This window comes from Gallus gallus, chromosome 21 (assembly GCF_016699485.2).
Source record: "Gallus gallus isolate bGalGal1 chromosome 21, bGalGal1.mat.broiler.GRCg7b, whole genome shotgun sequence".
NCBI classification, from domain to species: Eukaryota; Metazoa; Chordata; class Aves; order Galliformes; family Phasianidae; genus Gallus; species Gallus gallus.
In genome coordinates, this window is record NC_052552.1 from 3,393,973 (window position 1) to 3,409,948 (window position 15,976).

Here is a 15,976-nt window from a genome sequence, read left to right on the forward strand (position 1 = left end):
TATGGAAAGTGTGCAGATTTAGGGTCTTTTTGTAGATTTTAATCTTTTCCCCAGGATTTTAGCTTTAATGTAAAAAGCCAGACATTCCTGAATGCCCTGGCTGTGAAATTCACCCACAGCACGTAAATCGATGGCTCCTATAGAGGAGCATAAATCACTGCACTGGGCCGGAGCTCTTCCACTGACTGCAGGGAACGAAAACTGAAGAAGCCTGGTGTCGTGTGCCCTTCAGTCTGAGTGCTGCCAACGGTCACCAACAGGGCCCCGCACAAGGAGCCCCGGGTCAGATCCAGGTGTGCCCAGGGCTGTGGGAAGCTGCAGGTTTTGAACATGCACGTGGAAGTTGTGGGGGTTTTTGTGGTTGGACCAGCGAAGTAGCTGAGGTGTTTTCCTATGTTCTCACTGACTGTAAAACCAGAAGACCTGTTTGCATAAACGAGAGCCGGACGTCGCTGCCAGAGCGGCGCGGGGGCGCTGTGAGGAACCGCCTCGCGCCGAGCTCGCGGCCGCCGGGAGGAGGCGTTTCCCGCCTGACGCGTCGCGCGCTCGTGTGACGCGTTGAGCGCCGCCTGCTGGCGTCACGTGCGCGCGCCGCGACCCGGCCTCTGCTGGCAGCGGCCGGCCGGGCAGCCGGAGCCTGAGGCGGCAGCGGGATGGCGGGCGGCCCGCAGGAGAACACGCTGCTGCATCTCTTCGCCGGGGGGTGAGTGCGGAGGGCTGCTCCCGAGGGGAGCTCGGTGGCTGTAAGAACGGAGGCCGGCTCTGCTCCCCGCTCCCGGTGCGCTCTGAGGGCGTGCGGTCGCGGTGCCGCGGGTGGCTGCTGTTAATTCAAAATCTCGCTCGGCTGCGGCGTCCGGCTGTGCTCGGTGCGGCTCTGGGCTGGCGCTGCCCTGCCGGCCCGGCGGCGGGCGGTGCGTGGTGATGGGCCGCGGCCGCTCGGAAGGAGGGGGTGTGTGAGCTGGGCTGCGTCCGGTGGGCTCTGCCCGGTGGGGTTATACTGAAATAGGCGTGCTCAGTGAGAAAGAAAGGAGGAGGTGGAGAAGGCCCTGGTACTGCATGACGGACCTGGCGTGCTGGGCTGCTGCTTTGTCTTAGCTCGTTCAAGGGGTTGGGAGTTTGTTCTGTCGAGAGCCTGGGATGAAATAGACCAAAAAAACCCCACCCTTGTAAGATAGACCATCACAGTAATTTTAGCTGAAGTCTAGTAAAATCGTTATAATGTGTAAATTTATATATATATATATATATATATATATATATATATATATAAAATCCAGCAAGGAAATCCCACCCACCCACCTATTAGGCATGTAGTAGGTCTGTCCTTGTCAGAAGTCTTTTTTTTAATGGTTTAAGCTAACAGAGCAGTGGGACATCTGCAGTGCCTTCCAGCTGACAAAGTTCAGAAGCCCACATGAAATCTATTGTTAGACTTAATCTGCTTAATAGCAGACATTGCTGCTTCTGTTGCTAAATGGAGAGAGGAGGTTGGCCATGAAGCAGTAAGTTCATTTAATACAAATATTAAAGCCAACAAAGCCAAATTTTTCAGACACGCAGCCTTTTTTCTGCTGGCTTAAATAGTTGCTTTGTTGTAAGCACTCTCTCCCTGTTGTTTTTCCACTCTTCTGGACCTCTTGCCAGAAACCGGGCCTGGATGTACCCATGCAGCCAGCTGGGATAGTAACAATGCCTCTCCAGAGCTCCAGGTGTCCTCACCAAACTCCTCACACAACAAATAAATTGAACTTGTAAACTCGTTGGTGTTTTAATTTGGCACTGAATGTTCAGCATCTTCCTTAGTTATTCTGTAACAATCTCTGCTTTCTCTAATAAATGTTTTCTGCACTATAGCTAGGAAGTCATTAGGTCCAAGCTGGTTTTGATAGAGCATGGGCAGAAAGAATAGAAGCACACAGAGAATATCATCCTGCCCTCTTAGTTATAATAAGATTGATCCATTTTTAAAACAATTCTGACAGTGTGGCATGGAGGAGAGACATGGCCTTTTAGGGCATGCAGGCCTTCACAGGTTTATTGTTGAAGCTGATTCTTGTTCTGAACGTGTTAAGGAGGCACGGAAAAATGCACCATCATTTGTCTGACTGTGATGTTACAGAAAGGACAGTGAGATAGCACATGTAGTTTTTCTTCTTGTGCACCAGCTAATGCTAAGGTGTTTGCCCTGTGCAGATAAGGGTATGTGTTACAGTGTGTTACCTGCCCACCCACCACCCCAACACAGTTCTGACTGTGTGCACACACTTAATAATGCTGTTACCTCTGCTATTCATGTCAGAAATGCGGACTTCTCAGAGCTCACTGGATAGAATAACAAACTGAATGTCAGCTTCAGACTGTCACCCAAGGTATTCAGCTTCAGAGTTTCTGAATAGTAGTGTTACTCTTTGAGCTATAGGCTCTATTGAGGTCTTTCCTCAGTCTTTCCAATACCTTTAGTTTGCACGTCTTAGAATACTATTACAATGAATGGGTTGTATTGTGATGCAGTGTCCTACCATACAGAACCTGCAGAACCAGGACCTTGGATAAAATTATCCCCTCCTGCAGAAGAAAGTGTTGGAAGCTCACACTGCATTATAAGTTGTGCAAGATGCTGAGCTTTGCTCCATGGTAAAATACTTTTTTGCAGATGAAGCTAGAGGAGCTCATTCACTTAAATGATTTTGTTAGAGATTAATTGGTAGTATGACAGTAGCTTCCTGAAAAAGTGAGAATGGGGTGGTGTGTCAGATCTCAAGAAAATGCAGTGCAATTCCTTATGCGTGCACAAAAAAGGCAAGTCAACTTACAGATAGAAACAGTCATTGACTTCCTCTTGCTTGTTTGTTCATTTTAAGATTTACAGTAATAACAGCAGACCAAAAGGTCTTGGGATATTGATGGGAAGAGGGCTCTGAGAGCAGGAAAGGTTTCAGAAGCAACAAATAGAATGATCCTTATGCTGCACAACAAATGCAAGCTGCTTTCAAGTCTGGGTTCCTCCTTTCCTGCTGAAGTCAATGGAGTTCTTGCTTATTTTTGTTTGGGGAAAACTTTGGCTCAGACTTCAGCAGAGATGACTCCATCTTGTCTTTCCAGCTGTAATAATATTGTTTGCTACAGGGATTTGCTAAGAAGTGATCTTCAGAGGCAGAGCAAAAACTGAACCAACTCCTTACTGTGATTTATTTTGTATAGGTACTGAGTGATGTCTATTCTTGAACCTCAATAAGAGGTTTTTTTACTCAATGTAGGGAAACTGTTTTTATGAATAAAATCACATTAGTGACTTTTTATCTGTCTGCTGTTGAGGCTTAACTCTGTAACTCCTTTGCTGCTATTGCTGTGAAGGGCAACCTGAGACACCAAGCAAAGCTTCTTTAAGCCACCTGGAAAGGAGTTGGAAGTGTACTTTGGAGAGGATTGTTCAGTGATTTGGTAATGCCGACAAACCGTGTGGGAGACAATATTTCCATTTGTAGCATGGAGAGAAGCAGCCTTGACCTGAAGTATTTGTTTCTCTTATGCTGTGTATGGTCCAGGATAGAACTTAAGCTGATAATGAGATTTGCTGTCTTTCAGCCTCCTATCTGGTTTAGGTTCTCATCTGCTTGATGTGATTCAGTAACAGTGCATCAGCCTGAGGAACACCAAGTGCTGGCAGCAATACACACACCTGATGACAGCTTTATTTGCTGGAGGTGCTGTGAGTGCTTAATATCTCAAAACCATAAAGAACAGTGTACTGTTTTGAGCATGACTTTCCTATGGCTTCTGGGAATGCAGCACCTCGTGTTGTTTACACTCTTGATGATGCAATACTGAATATCAAACATGCAACCTGCTTCGCTGTTTATGCTGTGCGTTTTACACTAGGCCATGTGGCACACATCAGAAAAACAATGAAATCCCTATCGCAAATAAACTAATGGGGAAAATGGCTCATCTCAGTTTGCCTTCAAGGAAAGCAGATGCACTGGTATTGCAGTGCAGTGCTTTGTGCTGGTAGTGCCACTGAATTCAGCAGGACCAGGTCCTGCATCCATCACATGGGCCCAGTCAGTAGCAGCGAATGAAATAATCCCTGCTCTTAATTAAGTTACTTGGCATCTTCTATATCAGCTGTGCTGGTGGGTGCTGAGAGTTTATTTAACATGCAAGTCATTGGTGTATTGGGGGTGGACTTAGTAAAAATACGAAGCTGTCAGCAAGAGAAAAGTTAAAATTGAATTCTGAGACTTACATTCTTGGCATGGCTTTTACACAGAATGTTTTCTTTTTAAGGGAATAAATAATTTTTCTGCAACTTGTAATGTATAGCACACTGTATCTCCATAAACACAGCCCTTGGCACCAGGATATGAAACGTGCTCTTCTTAGTTCCTCTGGTTGGATATGACAACTCAGAGATGTGTTTTACTGCTCCATTGGTAATATATGCCTGGCTAATTGTGTATCCAGAGGAAGTATTTGTAGCCTGAAGTACAAATACCATTTTTCTGGTAGTTTGCAATGGGCCTAAGCTGATGCATTCATGGGCGTCTCACACTGAAGGGATTTGTGTGTGTGTGATGCATGCAGAGCAGGGCTGGGAACCCCTCGTTATGTGACTTGTCAAAGATAGCGTACCCTGGGTTTGTTTCTGAACAGGTCTCTGCCTTTTGACTAAAGGCAGATTTAGAGATTCTTGGGCTTTTAGCAGGAGGGTAATTGTGGTGAACACTGCTCACATCTTTGGAACTGCTGTTCTGCACGGTGTCTCATTAAAAACCTCATCCTAATCAGAATTCAGGCTTAAAGCTGCAATCAAGGCAACGCTTCCATCTTCCCAAATCAAATGTATTTGGCTGCATATTTACAGTTGAATCTTTCAGGGTTAGGGCTGTTTATGTAGCTGAGAGAGGCTGGTTGTTGTTTTTCCTTCCAGATGAAGGTATTTGGAACGCCCTAGGAATACAAAGTGTTTCTTTTATGCACGGCATGTTATTCAGCCATCTTTCAGGGAATAGAGCAACACCAGGATATGATGGAAACAAATTCCCATGTGGAGGAAAATCTGCTCATCTGAACAAGATGTCCAATACATCAAAGTCCCTAGTTGAACTATCTGCTGTGTATTTATATTTGGGACATGATTTATGCATCCTATTGACATTCTGAGAATTGCTCCTTTAGATGATGTTTTTTCTTAAATGGCATGCTGACAACATTAACTCTGATCTGTTAAAACTGATGATGCAGATACTAATTCGTTGTGTTGAATATCAAGGGATTATGTATACATTCTCAGAAGTACTTAAATATTCAAGTCTGCATAAATTAACTGGATTATCAAACTAAAAGGATGAAATTCAAGAAGTGAGCCATGAAGCAAAGAAGACAGCTGATGCAGGAGGGAACATGCCAGAGAGGCGAAAAAATGTCATGGCAAGATGTCACTGTAGTCTGAGCAGCTGGTAGGTTGGAAAAGGCAAATGGAATTTCAGTGTTCTGAATTTATGGAGTGTTACTATGAAAGTATTGTTCTGATGTTCATAAATGAGGATAGAAAACACGGTAGTGTAGATGAATTAGCAATTAAGGAAATCAAATTATTTTCATAGAACTTACTCAGACTTGCTGTTATTCTTGAGTATGGTGATTATTTGAGTGTTAATTGTATACATTTATGTATTGGATATATGTAGTGGGGAGAGCGGCAGTGTGGATCTGCAAGAGGAAATCTCAGAACACTTTGTCCTTGGATTTAAAGGTCTGAGATCTGGGAGCATGAAAGGTTTTGCTGAAGGAACCATTCCTGGCCCTTCTTTTTCTCCCAAATCTGGGCTGAGGCATGTGAGTGACATGAGAAGCATCTGACAAGACAGAAAGATAAACTGAAGTGATGCCCTCCACAGTGGTACTGACAAAACAAAAGGCTTGTGTCCATGCTCTCCTTCAGTGCACAGAACAATCAGAGACCTGATGAGGTCTCTGAACACTATCATTCTTGATCCAAGTGACACAACTTCAGCTACTACACACCTAGTTCCATAAACAACTTTGTGACTTTATTCAACGATCAAATCTTAGTGGTCTGAAAGGGATGAAGGCAAAGCACTTTCTTACAGAATTTGTCACTCTGAATGTAAAGATTTTCTCAATTTGGTTAAGTTTTCTCTTCCTTAATCAGGGAAGAGGAAGAAGCAAGACCTTAGAGGAGAAACTCATTGAAGTGTTGCTGTTAAATCAGATTGTCAGCTTGGTCATATCAGTTTATTCTTTTGGATAATTGTATCTGAAATGCACAGTGCTTAGAATCCAGGAGCCTCAAGAATATTGGCCAACAATTGTTAGTGTTAATAAGACGTACTGTTTGAGCAAGCACCAGATAATGCATTTGTGAACTGGTATGTAACTACAGCTGCATTTTTTTGCCATTCTTTACCATTTTCCTTGTGCTTAAAAATGATTCTCCTAGTGAAGTAGTTCACCTATAGAAAGTACATGTTAGTACCTTTATTAACATCCTTTTGTAGTTCTCTGTTCCCAAATGTGCATGCAGAATTCTTGCTGCTCTAGCAAGTCAGACTTTACGTGCAAATCAAAGGATAGGATTAAGTTTTTTCTTCCTCTCCCTCATGGAAAATTACTCCAATCACAAATTGACATTAGCATCAAAGAAAGTTAAGCTGTTGACTTGTCCTCTTTTCCAAGGAAAGTCTAAACATGGGTTTTTGAAGGAATAACATTCTTAGATACTTGTACAAAGAAAATATTTCCTTGTCAGTCTGTTCAGTTGTAGGAAACGCCTTTGGAAAAGAAAAGAAAAAAAAAACACAACAAAAACTGAGCTCTTAAGTCTTCCTAAATCAAAACATGTTAGTTTAAGAAAACTAAAATTAAGATATAGTGTTCTTTTTAGTCATCCTAATTCATCAGATTTATTTTTAGTTGTCAGATTTCACGGAAAAATATCAATATTCATTCAAATATGATTGAGGATCAGTGACAGAGCGAAATGTTTGACCAAGGTTGCTGATGAGAGTTGGGTGTTGTGCACTTGTGTGTTCTTGGCCCAGTGTGCTTTTTCTGAGCCACACTGACTGCATTGAGATGAGCATGGTCTCTGCAGCAGAACAGGCAGCTCTAACATGGCTCTTGAGGCTGCTGTAGCATAATATGAAGCACAATGCATTGCTTTGGTGCAGCAACCTTAGAACTCTCATTCAGCCTCTTCATTAGCTTGGGGAATTTCCAACTTTTGTTCCCCTGTTTCTTATTGTGTGGCAATAGTGATGAACAGCAATTATGTTCAGGACTAGTTTTATATCAAGAGGATTTTTGTAGCTGTTTTTTGTATCTGTGATAGAAAAAATGGCTGCTGGTGGTTTTCCATCACTGTACTGGAACATTCAGATATCATCCCAATCTCAATAATAAGCTGGTGTGTGATCCTCACTGGCAACCTTAGCCTTCCTTCCTGAGAAAGGTGTAACAAGAGAGGGTTTGGAACCTTCTTTTTTGTGCACTGTACAGAACATTTAATGCATTGCGTGAAACTCTGGTAAAAAATAGTCAGCCCTGGGTAATGTAAAAAGAGTGCCTGGAAATTCTCAACCCTGATTCAGGTTTGTTTATTTTCTAATATGCTTTGAAATCTATTTTTTATGATAGAGCTGTGTGTCAGGAGTGTGAATTAGGTGAGTTTGTAGGAACAGATTGAAAACCAAGCCTCCAGCCACCAGCAGTTTCTGTATTATCTGATTATAGAGAAAATCGTGGGTTAAAGAAAGATGTTGGAAAAGCCCTAGAGCAAGAAAAATGTGGAGTGAGACAGTGATAAGACCAGGATAACTACAGTTAAAAAACTTTAATATGTGAAACTATTCTTTGGAAATGTGGGTAAACCAAGTTAAGTGCCCTTATTAAAACAATAATTTTAATTCTTTCTGCCACCTCTTGGGTTTATTTTCAGGTGGGGTTGTTTGTTGGATGCCTTTTAAGTAAGAGGACTTCATGCCGGGTGGGATTTTTTTTCTTTCCTTTTATATATATAAAATAATGTGGATGTAACACAGCGGCTCCCTGACCCTGTCCTGTTCAAGGGAAGTCTCCCTTGGAGAGGCCTCCATTCCTTGAGTCACAGCAGTCTGCAGTCTCCAGGAGTATGCTCAGTTCAGAGGTGTGTCACTGATACTGCCCATCAGCCAGCCTTGTAACTCATCACATAAAGTTTCCAACACAACAGCTGTTATCATGGGACAGACTGGGCAAGGGGGTGTGATGCACTCCAGATCACTGACACTCTCCTTATCTTGGAGAAATTTAACCTTCCTTTCAGAAGTTGCCTTGGAAAATGTCTGGTTGCTGCTTAGAGTGCAGCCTGAGCCATCTCATCTGCCTTTCCATCCCCATGCCCAGAGACATCCTAGTTTCTCACTCAGTTTCTCAGTTTGGATGTTAGGAAGAACTTGTTAGAAGAAATGGAGAGGTGCTGGGACAGGCTGCCCAGACAGGTGGTGGCATCACCATCCCTGGAGGTGTTTAAGGAAAGGGTAGATTTGGCCCTGAGGGACCTGATATAGCAGACAGTATTGGTGGTAGGTGGCAGTTGGACTGGATGGTCTTTTTTAACCTTAATGATTTTATGATTCTATAATCAGTGTACGTATGTAATATTTCTGTGCCTCTGTGATCAGGCCATGGGAATTCTTTAGTAGCCTGAAGAACAGCAGCCTCCCCTGTTGTTATTCCCACCCTTCCTCACATCCTTCCAGCTTCCCCACACCAGAAAAGTTGATAGCCATTGTTTTTAAGAGAACCTAACTTACAGTGGAGAGCTGTTGTAATCATAATTATTGAAACGGTGAAGGATTATATTGCTGTGTTTTCAGTGTGCAGTTTCTTAATCCCCAGTCGCTTGTTCTCATCTGCCAGCTTCCTGCTTCCCATAAGAAAAATCCACCCAAGGATATGTCAGTATTAGGACAACAACCTTTGAAACATGGGTGCCTCTGAAGTTTTTACAGGCAGGATTCCAGGTCCTCGCATAATATGGGACCAGCAGAGGATCAGTCATGGATTTTTGTTGGAGTTGGGTATTGTTTTTGTGTTTCACCCTTCCAACCTCATCACTATATGGGATCATCATAAGTGATCATAAGTGTTTCTCAACCTTCTCTCCCCTCCCACAGGGCTTGGGAACAGCCTCCCTTGCCTGATGTGGAAACAGCTCTGCCTCCTGTTAATTTATACACAGTGTGGAGCAATTGGAGTCAGTTATTCAGTTTTTTATTTACGCTCTGTACTGTTGTGACTTATTGTACCTGTGCAGCTGTATTTTACTGACTGTCTTCTATTTAAATTGTGTTTTACAGATGTGGAGGAACGGTTGGTGCCATCTTTACTTGTCCCTTAGAAGTAATAAAGACTAGGCTCCAGTCTTCAAAACTAGCCTTTCGGACTGTCTATTACCCACAAGTCCAGCTGGGGACCATCAGTGGTGAAGGAATGGTCAGGCCAACATCTGTTTCACCTGGGCTCTTTAGCGTTCTTAAGTGAGTACTGTTCCTCTGGTCCTTCGATGTTAATTGATACCAGTCATCTGGGTTTCGATTCCTCGGTTCAAACAAGGAATGCAAATTTTGCTCCAGACTTGCACTGCAAGGATACATGTCAGTTGGGCTTTTGGATTCAGCAGTAGAAAGATAAATTATTCTTTTAAAAATACATAAATAAAGGTCCTGAGTGTTCATTTTAAGCTTCCACTGAATTTTATTTCTAGCACTCAGAAGCTTTCTGAAGCACATTGATTTGGGTAAGTGTCTGGGAGTGTTATTTATAATCTACTTTTGAGATTTTTTTTGTAGTTGTTACATTCTAGGAGTCAATACACACTGTGTACTCCAAGCTTTGTGTTTAATATGCTTTAGCTTGCAGGAACTATCAGAAAATATTCTAGAGGAAAAGGCCTTTTTTTTTCTTTCTTTTTTTTTTTTTTTTCAATAACAGGAAGACTTTGAACAACAGAACAGGTAATCCTTTCTAGCTGAGGCCAATTCTTGGCACAATGGTTGAAGGACTGAATGAACTATGCACTCTGTCTTTCCTGGAGCCATTCCCAGTCTTCTCTGAGTAGCTGGAGTGATACTTGTTACTATTGCTGCCCATGCTATTTAACAGGTTGATGAAGTAAAGTTTTGATTTCTCTCTCTTTGGAGCTTCATTTAAAGGTGAGAGTCTGTAGCCTTCCCTCCTCCTTCATGGGCCAGTGTTGTAATGAGGTTTCTGATTTTCTGTGTTTTGTGATACATGCCAGTCACTGATCTACTGAAAACTGACCCTACTTGAGTACTAATTTGAACTAGGTGACCCTCAGAATTCTCTGATCCCTTATATTATTGGGAGAAGCTGTTGACTCCATTGAGAGTGGGGAGGCCTTGCTGAAAGATGTGGATAAATCAGAGAGCTGGGCAATCACCGGCCACAGGAAGTTTAAAACAAGCAAGTGCTGAATTCAGCACATAAGAGGAGGCAACCCTGTCTATACATACAATATTGGAAGGCCACAATGAGGTTTCTCTGGAGCCTTCTCTCTCCAGGCTGAACAAGCCCAGGGTGTCTTTGTAGGAGAGGTGCTTCAGCCTTCTGACCATGTGTGTGGCCCTCCTCTGGACCTGCTCCAAAAGATTCTACACATCTTTTTCGTTCAGGGGGCCCCAGACCTGGACACAGTACTTCAAATGGTGCCTCACAAGGGTGGAGAGGGACAACCATCTCCCTCGACCTATTGGGCACCCGTCTTTTGATGCAGCCCAGGAATTGGCTGCATACTACAGTTGGCCGCCTGTTCTACAGTGCACGCTGCTGGCTCATGTTAAGTTTTTGATCTATCAGGAGCCTCAAGTCCTTCTTAGCAGGGCTGCTGTCAGAGAGTTCTCCTAGTCTGTATGCGTATGTGAAATTGCCCTGATTCAAGTGCAGCACCTTGCACTTGGCTTCCTTGAACCATGGGTCAACCTTTTGAGCTTGTTCAGGTCCCTTTAGATGGAATCCCTTCCTTCTGTATCAACTGTGCCTCTCAGCTTGGTGTCATCCACAAACCTGCTGAGGGTGCACTTGATTGCATCATCCACGTGCCTGACAAAGATGTTAAAAAGTACCAGTCCAAAGATGGACCCCTGGGTGACAGCACTTGCCACCAGCCTCCACCTGGACACAGAGCCATTGACCACAACCCGAAGTAATGGTTCAGACATGCAAATGCATCGAGTTTATTTGGATCATTAAGCACATCACAGGGTAATGCAGAAAGGTCCTGCTTAGATCAGGTAATAGAAATGCCAAGGAAAATACTGACTAGCAAAACAAGTTGAATGATTTATGTAAGGCCAACACACTTGGCAGGTTGCCTGAGGAGAAGCTGCACAGTTATGTAACAGTACAGTGCTAACTCATATTCTCTGCAGAACTAGATGCCTAGAGTCATTCTGGGACTGGAGTTTCTATTATAAACAGAGCTTCTTTCCCATGCCAAACACTTTGTATATTCAGAGGTGAATCTACAGCAATTCGTGACCAAAAATATAACTCAGTGCCAATTGCCTTCGATTTTCTTCTCCTTTCCCTTTCTACTTTTTCACCTTGCAGCACTGGACTAAAGACAGCTGTTACTAAAGGAAGTAGTAATTTAAACATATGAGGCTATTAATTTATTTCCTTTTCCCGTCTTTCTCTAAGATCTCCCTTTTAGGGGGAGAAGAAATGGGTTAAAATTAGGTCAACCTTTTAATGTATTTATTAAGCTGATAAAATTTGGTTGACAAATCTTGATTTCATTTCACCTCAGAATTTCTATGATCTTGATTTCATTTTACTTGAGGAATTGCTCAGCTGCATGTATCACCACGTTTTTGACTTATTTAGTCCAGAGGATTAAGAAGTGAGAATGAAATAATCATGCGATCTGTCATTCCCTGCTGACAGTGTCTGTGAAGTACAGATAATGCTATTGATTGTGATCTTTCTGATGAAACAAAAATATGAAGAAAGAGGAGTAAGTTAGATCTCTTATACTCTTACACCCTATTCTCAATTCTGATCATGCGTACATGGCCGAACTGGATGTGACTTGGATCCTCTGTTTTAGGAAAACTGTATGGCTAGGGAAACAGCCCTTTAGAGCCCTACATATAAAATTGTTCTAGAAGACTTACAGATGCTGAATATGAAAGCCCCTTAACTGCTGTAAATAGAAAAAAAGTAGGTACTCAGGAGGGCAGGTTAAGCTTGCTGCTGTATAGAAAGCACTCCAGAAGGACAGGCTGTTTTTGTCTAATCCGTTTAAGATTCTCATGAGTCACCCCAGCTGGAAGCTGCAGTCGTGACTGTTAAATGACAAAGAAGAAGTAGTTGGTGGATCTGTCTCCTTGGAGACACTCAGCTCTGGAGTTTACACAGAAAGTTCTACTCCACTGCAGGAGAAAAAAAAAAAAACATTTCAGGAGCTCCTGTGTATCTTCTTCTGCCTAATGAGCTTGTTTTTGGAATCTGCAGGGAACATTCCCAACAGTGCTAATGACCTAGAAAGCAAACTCTGAGAATTGGACAGTACAAACAGATGCACGTGAACTTCCCCTGGAACCTGGTGTTATCTGGATTTTATTGCGTGATTTTCACGTGATAAGCCTTTATTCCAGTTGAGGTCTGCTGTAGCAGATTGTGCACTAAGCCCCAGTGATGACTGGACCATACCTGGCTCTCACTGGTGAATAGTTCGCTGCTTACCAGTGTTTGAGTGTTAATTCAATCTTTCTGGATATGTCCTCTGTTAATAGGGCAAATAATTGTGTACGATTAAGTCTTTTTCAGTGAGGCACCTGAGCAAGCACAGAGCTTGACAGCTGTACAGCAGAAGTCCTAGCTGAACATGCCTTCCAAGATGTGGGGAGAAAAGGATGAAAATGGCTGTGGAAACTTGGGCTGTAGCAATTGCAGAACTGCAGGAAAACATGATTTGGTTGTTGTCCTGCTTTACACCTGGTCATGAAACCTGGTGACACACAGGGGTAACTCTGTAGTTTGTAGCATCCTTTGGAGTGATGCTATGAACTCTTTTGAATGCCCTCAAAACCAGAACAGTTACTCCGAACTACATGGGGGAACAGCTTGTAGAAGGAGCAGCGCTCAACTGCCACTCTGGGGAAAAAAAAAAAAGCAACTAATTGTGAAAGGGGGAAGAGTGCTGGGTTTTGAAATTTTTTTGTGCCTCTATTCAGGTAACAGACTCCTAAACTGCTTAGATTTCTTGGATGGAAAATGACAAAAGTATTCTTTGTTCTTCAGTCAGCTAGTATTGGATTCTCTGTGAAAATATTAAGTTCAGTTCCTTTCAGCTTTCAAAAATGGGAATGGTAACCTTCTGTCATATGATACGCATTCACCTGTAGTGCACTGAAGTCTTACAGCACAGTGGTCTTTATTCAGTAGTGTATAATGCTACTCATTTTCTTGTAATTCTTTTGTGCAGCTTGAAAACTAAGTTCACAATTAACATTGATTTCTTTAGCACAGTTCGTTTGACTGATACTCTGCCCAAATAAGAAGTGTAACTTTTAACCTAAATACTATCCTTTTTTTCCTCTGTTTGCTTTTATTTTAAGGTCGATTCTGGAAAAAGAAGGACCAAGGTCACTCTTCCGAGGTTTGGGTCCAAACTTGGTTGGAGTTGCACCATCGAGGTAAATAGTTCAGCTATTGCTAAGTGACACATTTAAAGCATCAACCCAAACATTGCAGCCCATTCGCAATATAGAAGAATAGGTCATAAAATTATCCCATCCATAAACTGTGCTTTGCAGAGTGTCAGACTGAACAGCTTTTGTGTCAGCAAATAATTTTAAAAATCATCTTTACACTTGTATAGCACTGACTTTCACTTACATGTATCAGTAACTAATGCATTTAGTACCTGTTTCTAGTCAATATTCATATTCTCTTCGTAAAGGGATGGAATACTATGAAAGTCAGTACTGTTTTTTCTAACAGTGAAGCCTCAATCTGACAGATTGATCATGTTTTTTGGCTTTGTAAACTTCTGTGGTGTGTGTGTCTGTGTGTCTTAGCTGCTTGTTTTGATCTGTGCTTTCTGTTATCAGTGGAACTTTGTTTATGATGCTCAGAGTGGGGATGTTACAGTCCCAAGGTTATGAAGTGTATTAAATGCCAGAGTTGGCATTAGTTGGCATTAGTATCCAGTCTAACTTGCTTTGAAAGACGATGTTGCTTCGAATGACAGACTTGGTATGAAAGTAAGATATTTCTATCCTGTGTGTGTCAAGTCAAATAGTGGCACCGTAGAGGAAAAAAGCTTGTATTCTTGCAGATGGAAGCATCATACAGAGGCCACTTTTTAGGGAGTCTTGTTTTTTCTAGAGGAAGTAATACTGTGGTGTACCTAACTTGATGTAATGTGTATTATATTGCTTTTCTTCTGTTTTTTGTTTGTTTGTTTTTCCACAGAGCTGTCTATTTTGCATGCTACTCCAAAGCCAAAGAGCGATTTAATGGCATTTTTGTACCCAACAGCAACATTGTGCACATCTGTTCTGCAGGTTCTGCAGGTACGTGTTTGCAGTTCACTTTCCATATGGTCTGCAGCAATACTCCAGCATCCAGCCTCTTAACAGTACCTGCCGTGCTTGTGTTGGTATCTGCATGGCTCTGAGATGCACCTTAATTTTTGTAAAGTATGTATTCCAAGCTGTTATCAATACAAGACTAGTTCTGTCTCTCTCAGTATCTAGAAAATGAATGGAAGTTATCATAAGATAGGGATTGGACTTCCAGTCTGTCAGTTCAGGCTAATAGATAATTCCTGACTGTGGTCTGTGGATAACTGTGGCATCTGTACAAATACAAGCTTATGGATCCGGAAAACATTAGTATAGAAGATGTGCTTTCTAGGAAATATATCCAGCAATCATCTCCATAAAAGGGTAAGATCGGGAGATGTAACCAAGATCGTGAAACAACAGTATGTATAAGGTGCTCTTAATGAGCCAAAGTTCAGAGACTATAAATAAAATCCGTGAGTCTGAAAACATCTCGTTCTCTCACACACAGACAGGAGTACTTGGCAGGATTGCTTTGGAGACTGTTAAGGAACACAGTCTGAAGAGTTTAACTTGGTGTTTCATTTTACTAAATGAATGTTTTACTAAAAAGGGGTAAATTTGCTCTTTTTAGCATCTAGTTTGAATAACCACCTATCTCTGCTATCTAAAGTTTGTAGCAAAGTTGTTGCACATGTTTGTGCCAACATACCAATTGACAGTACAGTCATACTCTGTTGGCACAGTGCTTTCTATAGGCTCAACAGTACCCTTGTGAATAAGTTATGGCAATGTTATTTATTTAAACTTCTGTGGTTTGGCCACGTTCAGTGTTGAGGAAGGGTTTTAGGAATTGCTGAAGCAAATGAAACTGATAGAAACACGTGCTTGAATGTCTTTCTAATTGAAGATGCTTTCAATAAGAATATCTTAAAGCCATACACCAAGTGTTACAGCTACAGAACTCCAAATAGTGGCATGACCTGATGCTCACCTCCAAAGGACAGGGACCCTTTCAGTGTTAGTGAAGTATTCTAAAATCAGCTTTTGGAGGGAGCCAAAGATAGACTTCACACAGCTTGATCCCCGGAGTTTGCTAGCTCCTAGCTTACCTCATTTGCAGAGGAACTGTTTTACTGTTCAATGCTTCAAAATGGTTCTGAATTCTTGTTTGTTAACTGAGGATAAACTTTTATTCCAACTGAAATGCTATGAAAATGTCTCTGAAGTTTAAAGCAAAAGTTAATCTACATCAGCAAACCTTTGATACTGTTTTAGCCAAATTATTTTGGTTTGTTGTATTTTTCCTCCCATGATAAGGAAATAGCTTGTTCCTATTGGAAGAATACTGCAGATCATCTCCACTAATTAAAGTATCA

General features: G+C 42.0%; 1 protein-coding gene across 4 annotated transcripts in view; it reads left to right on the forward strand.

The window, feature by feature from the left end:
* The window catches only part of SLC25A33 (solute carrier family 25 member 33), a 53,830-nt gene that overhangs the window by 34,283 nt on the left and 3,571 nt on the right, over nt 1–15,976 (forward strand). For 2 of the 4 annotated variants that reach the window (XM_046903268.1, XM_025142570.3), the window contains 3 exons: nt 9,363–9,542; nt 13,647–13,724; nt 14,506–14,606. In XM_046903268.1, coding sequence (XP_046759224.1) covers nt 9,496–9,542; nt 13,647–13,724; nt 14,506–14,606 — 226 coding nt within the window. In that variant the 5' untranslated portion in view covers nt 9,363–9,495. Of the gene's footprint in view, nt 1–600; nt 779–9,362; nt 9,543–13,646; nt 13,725–14,505; nt 14,607–15,976 lie in introns of those variants that run through there. The other 2 variants (XM_046903267.1, XM_417600.8) reach the window with 2 other exon arrangements.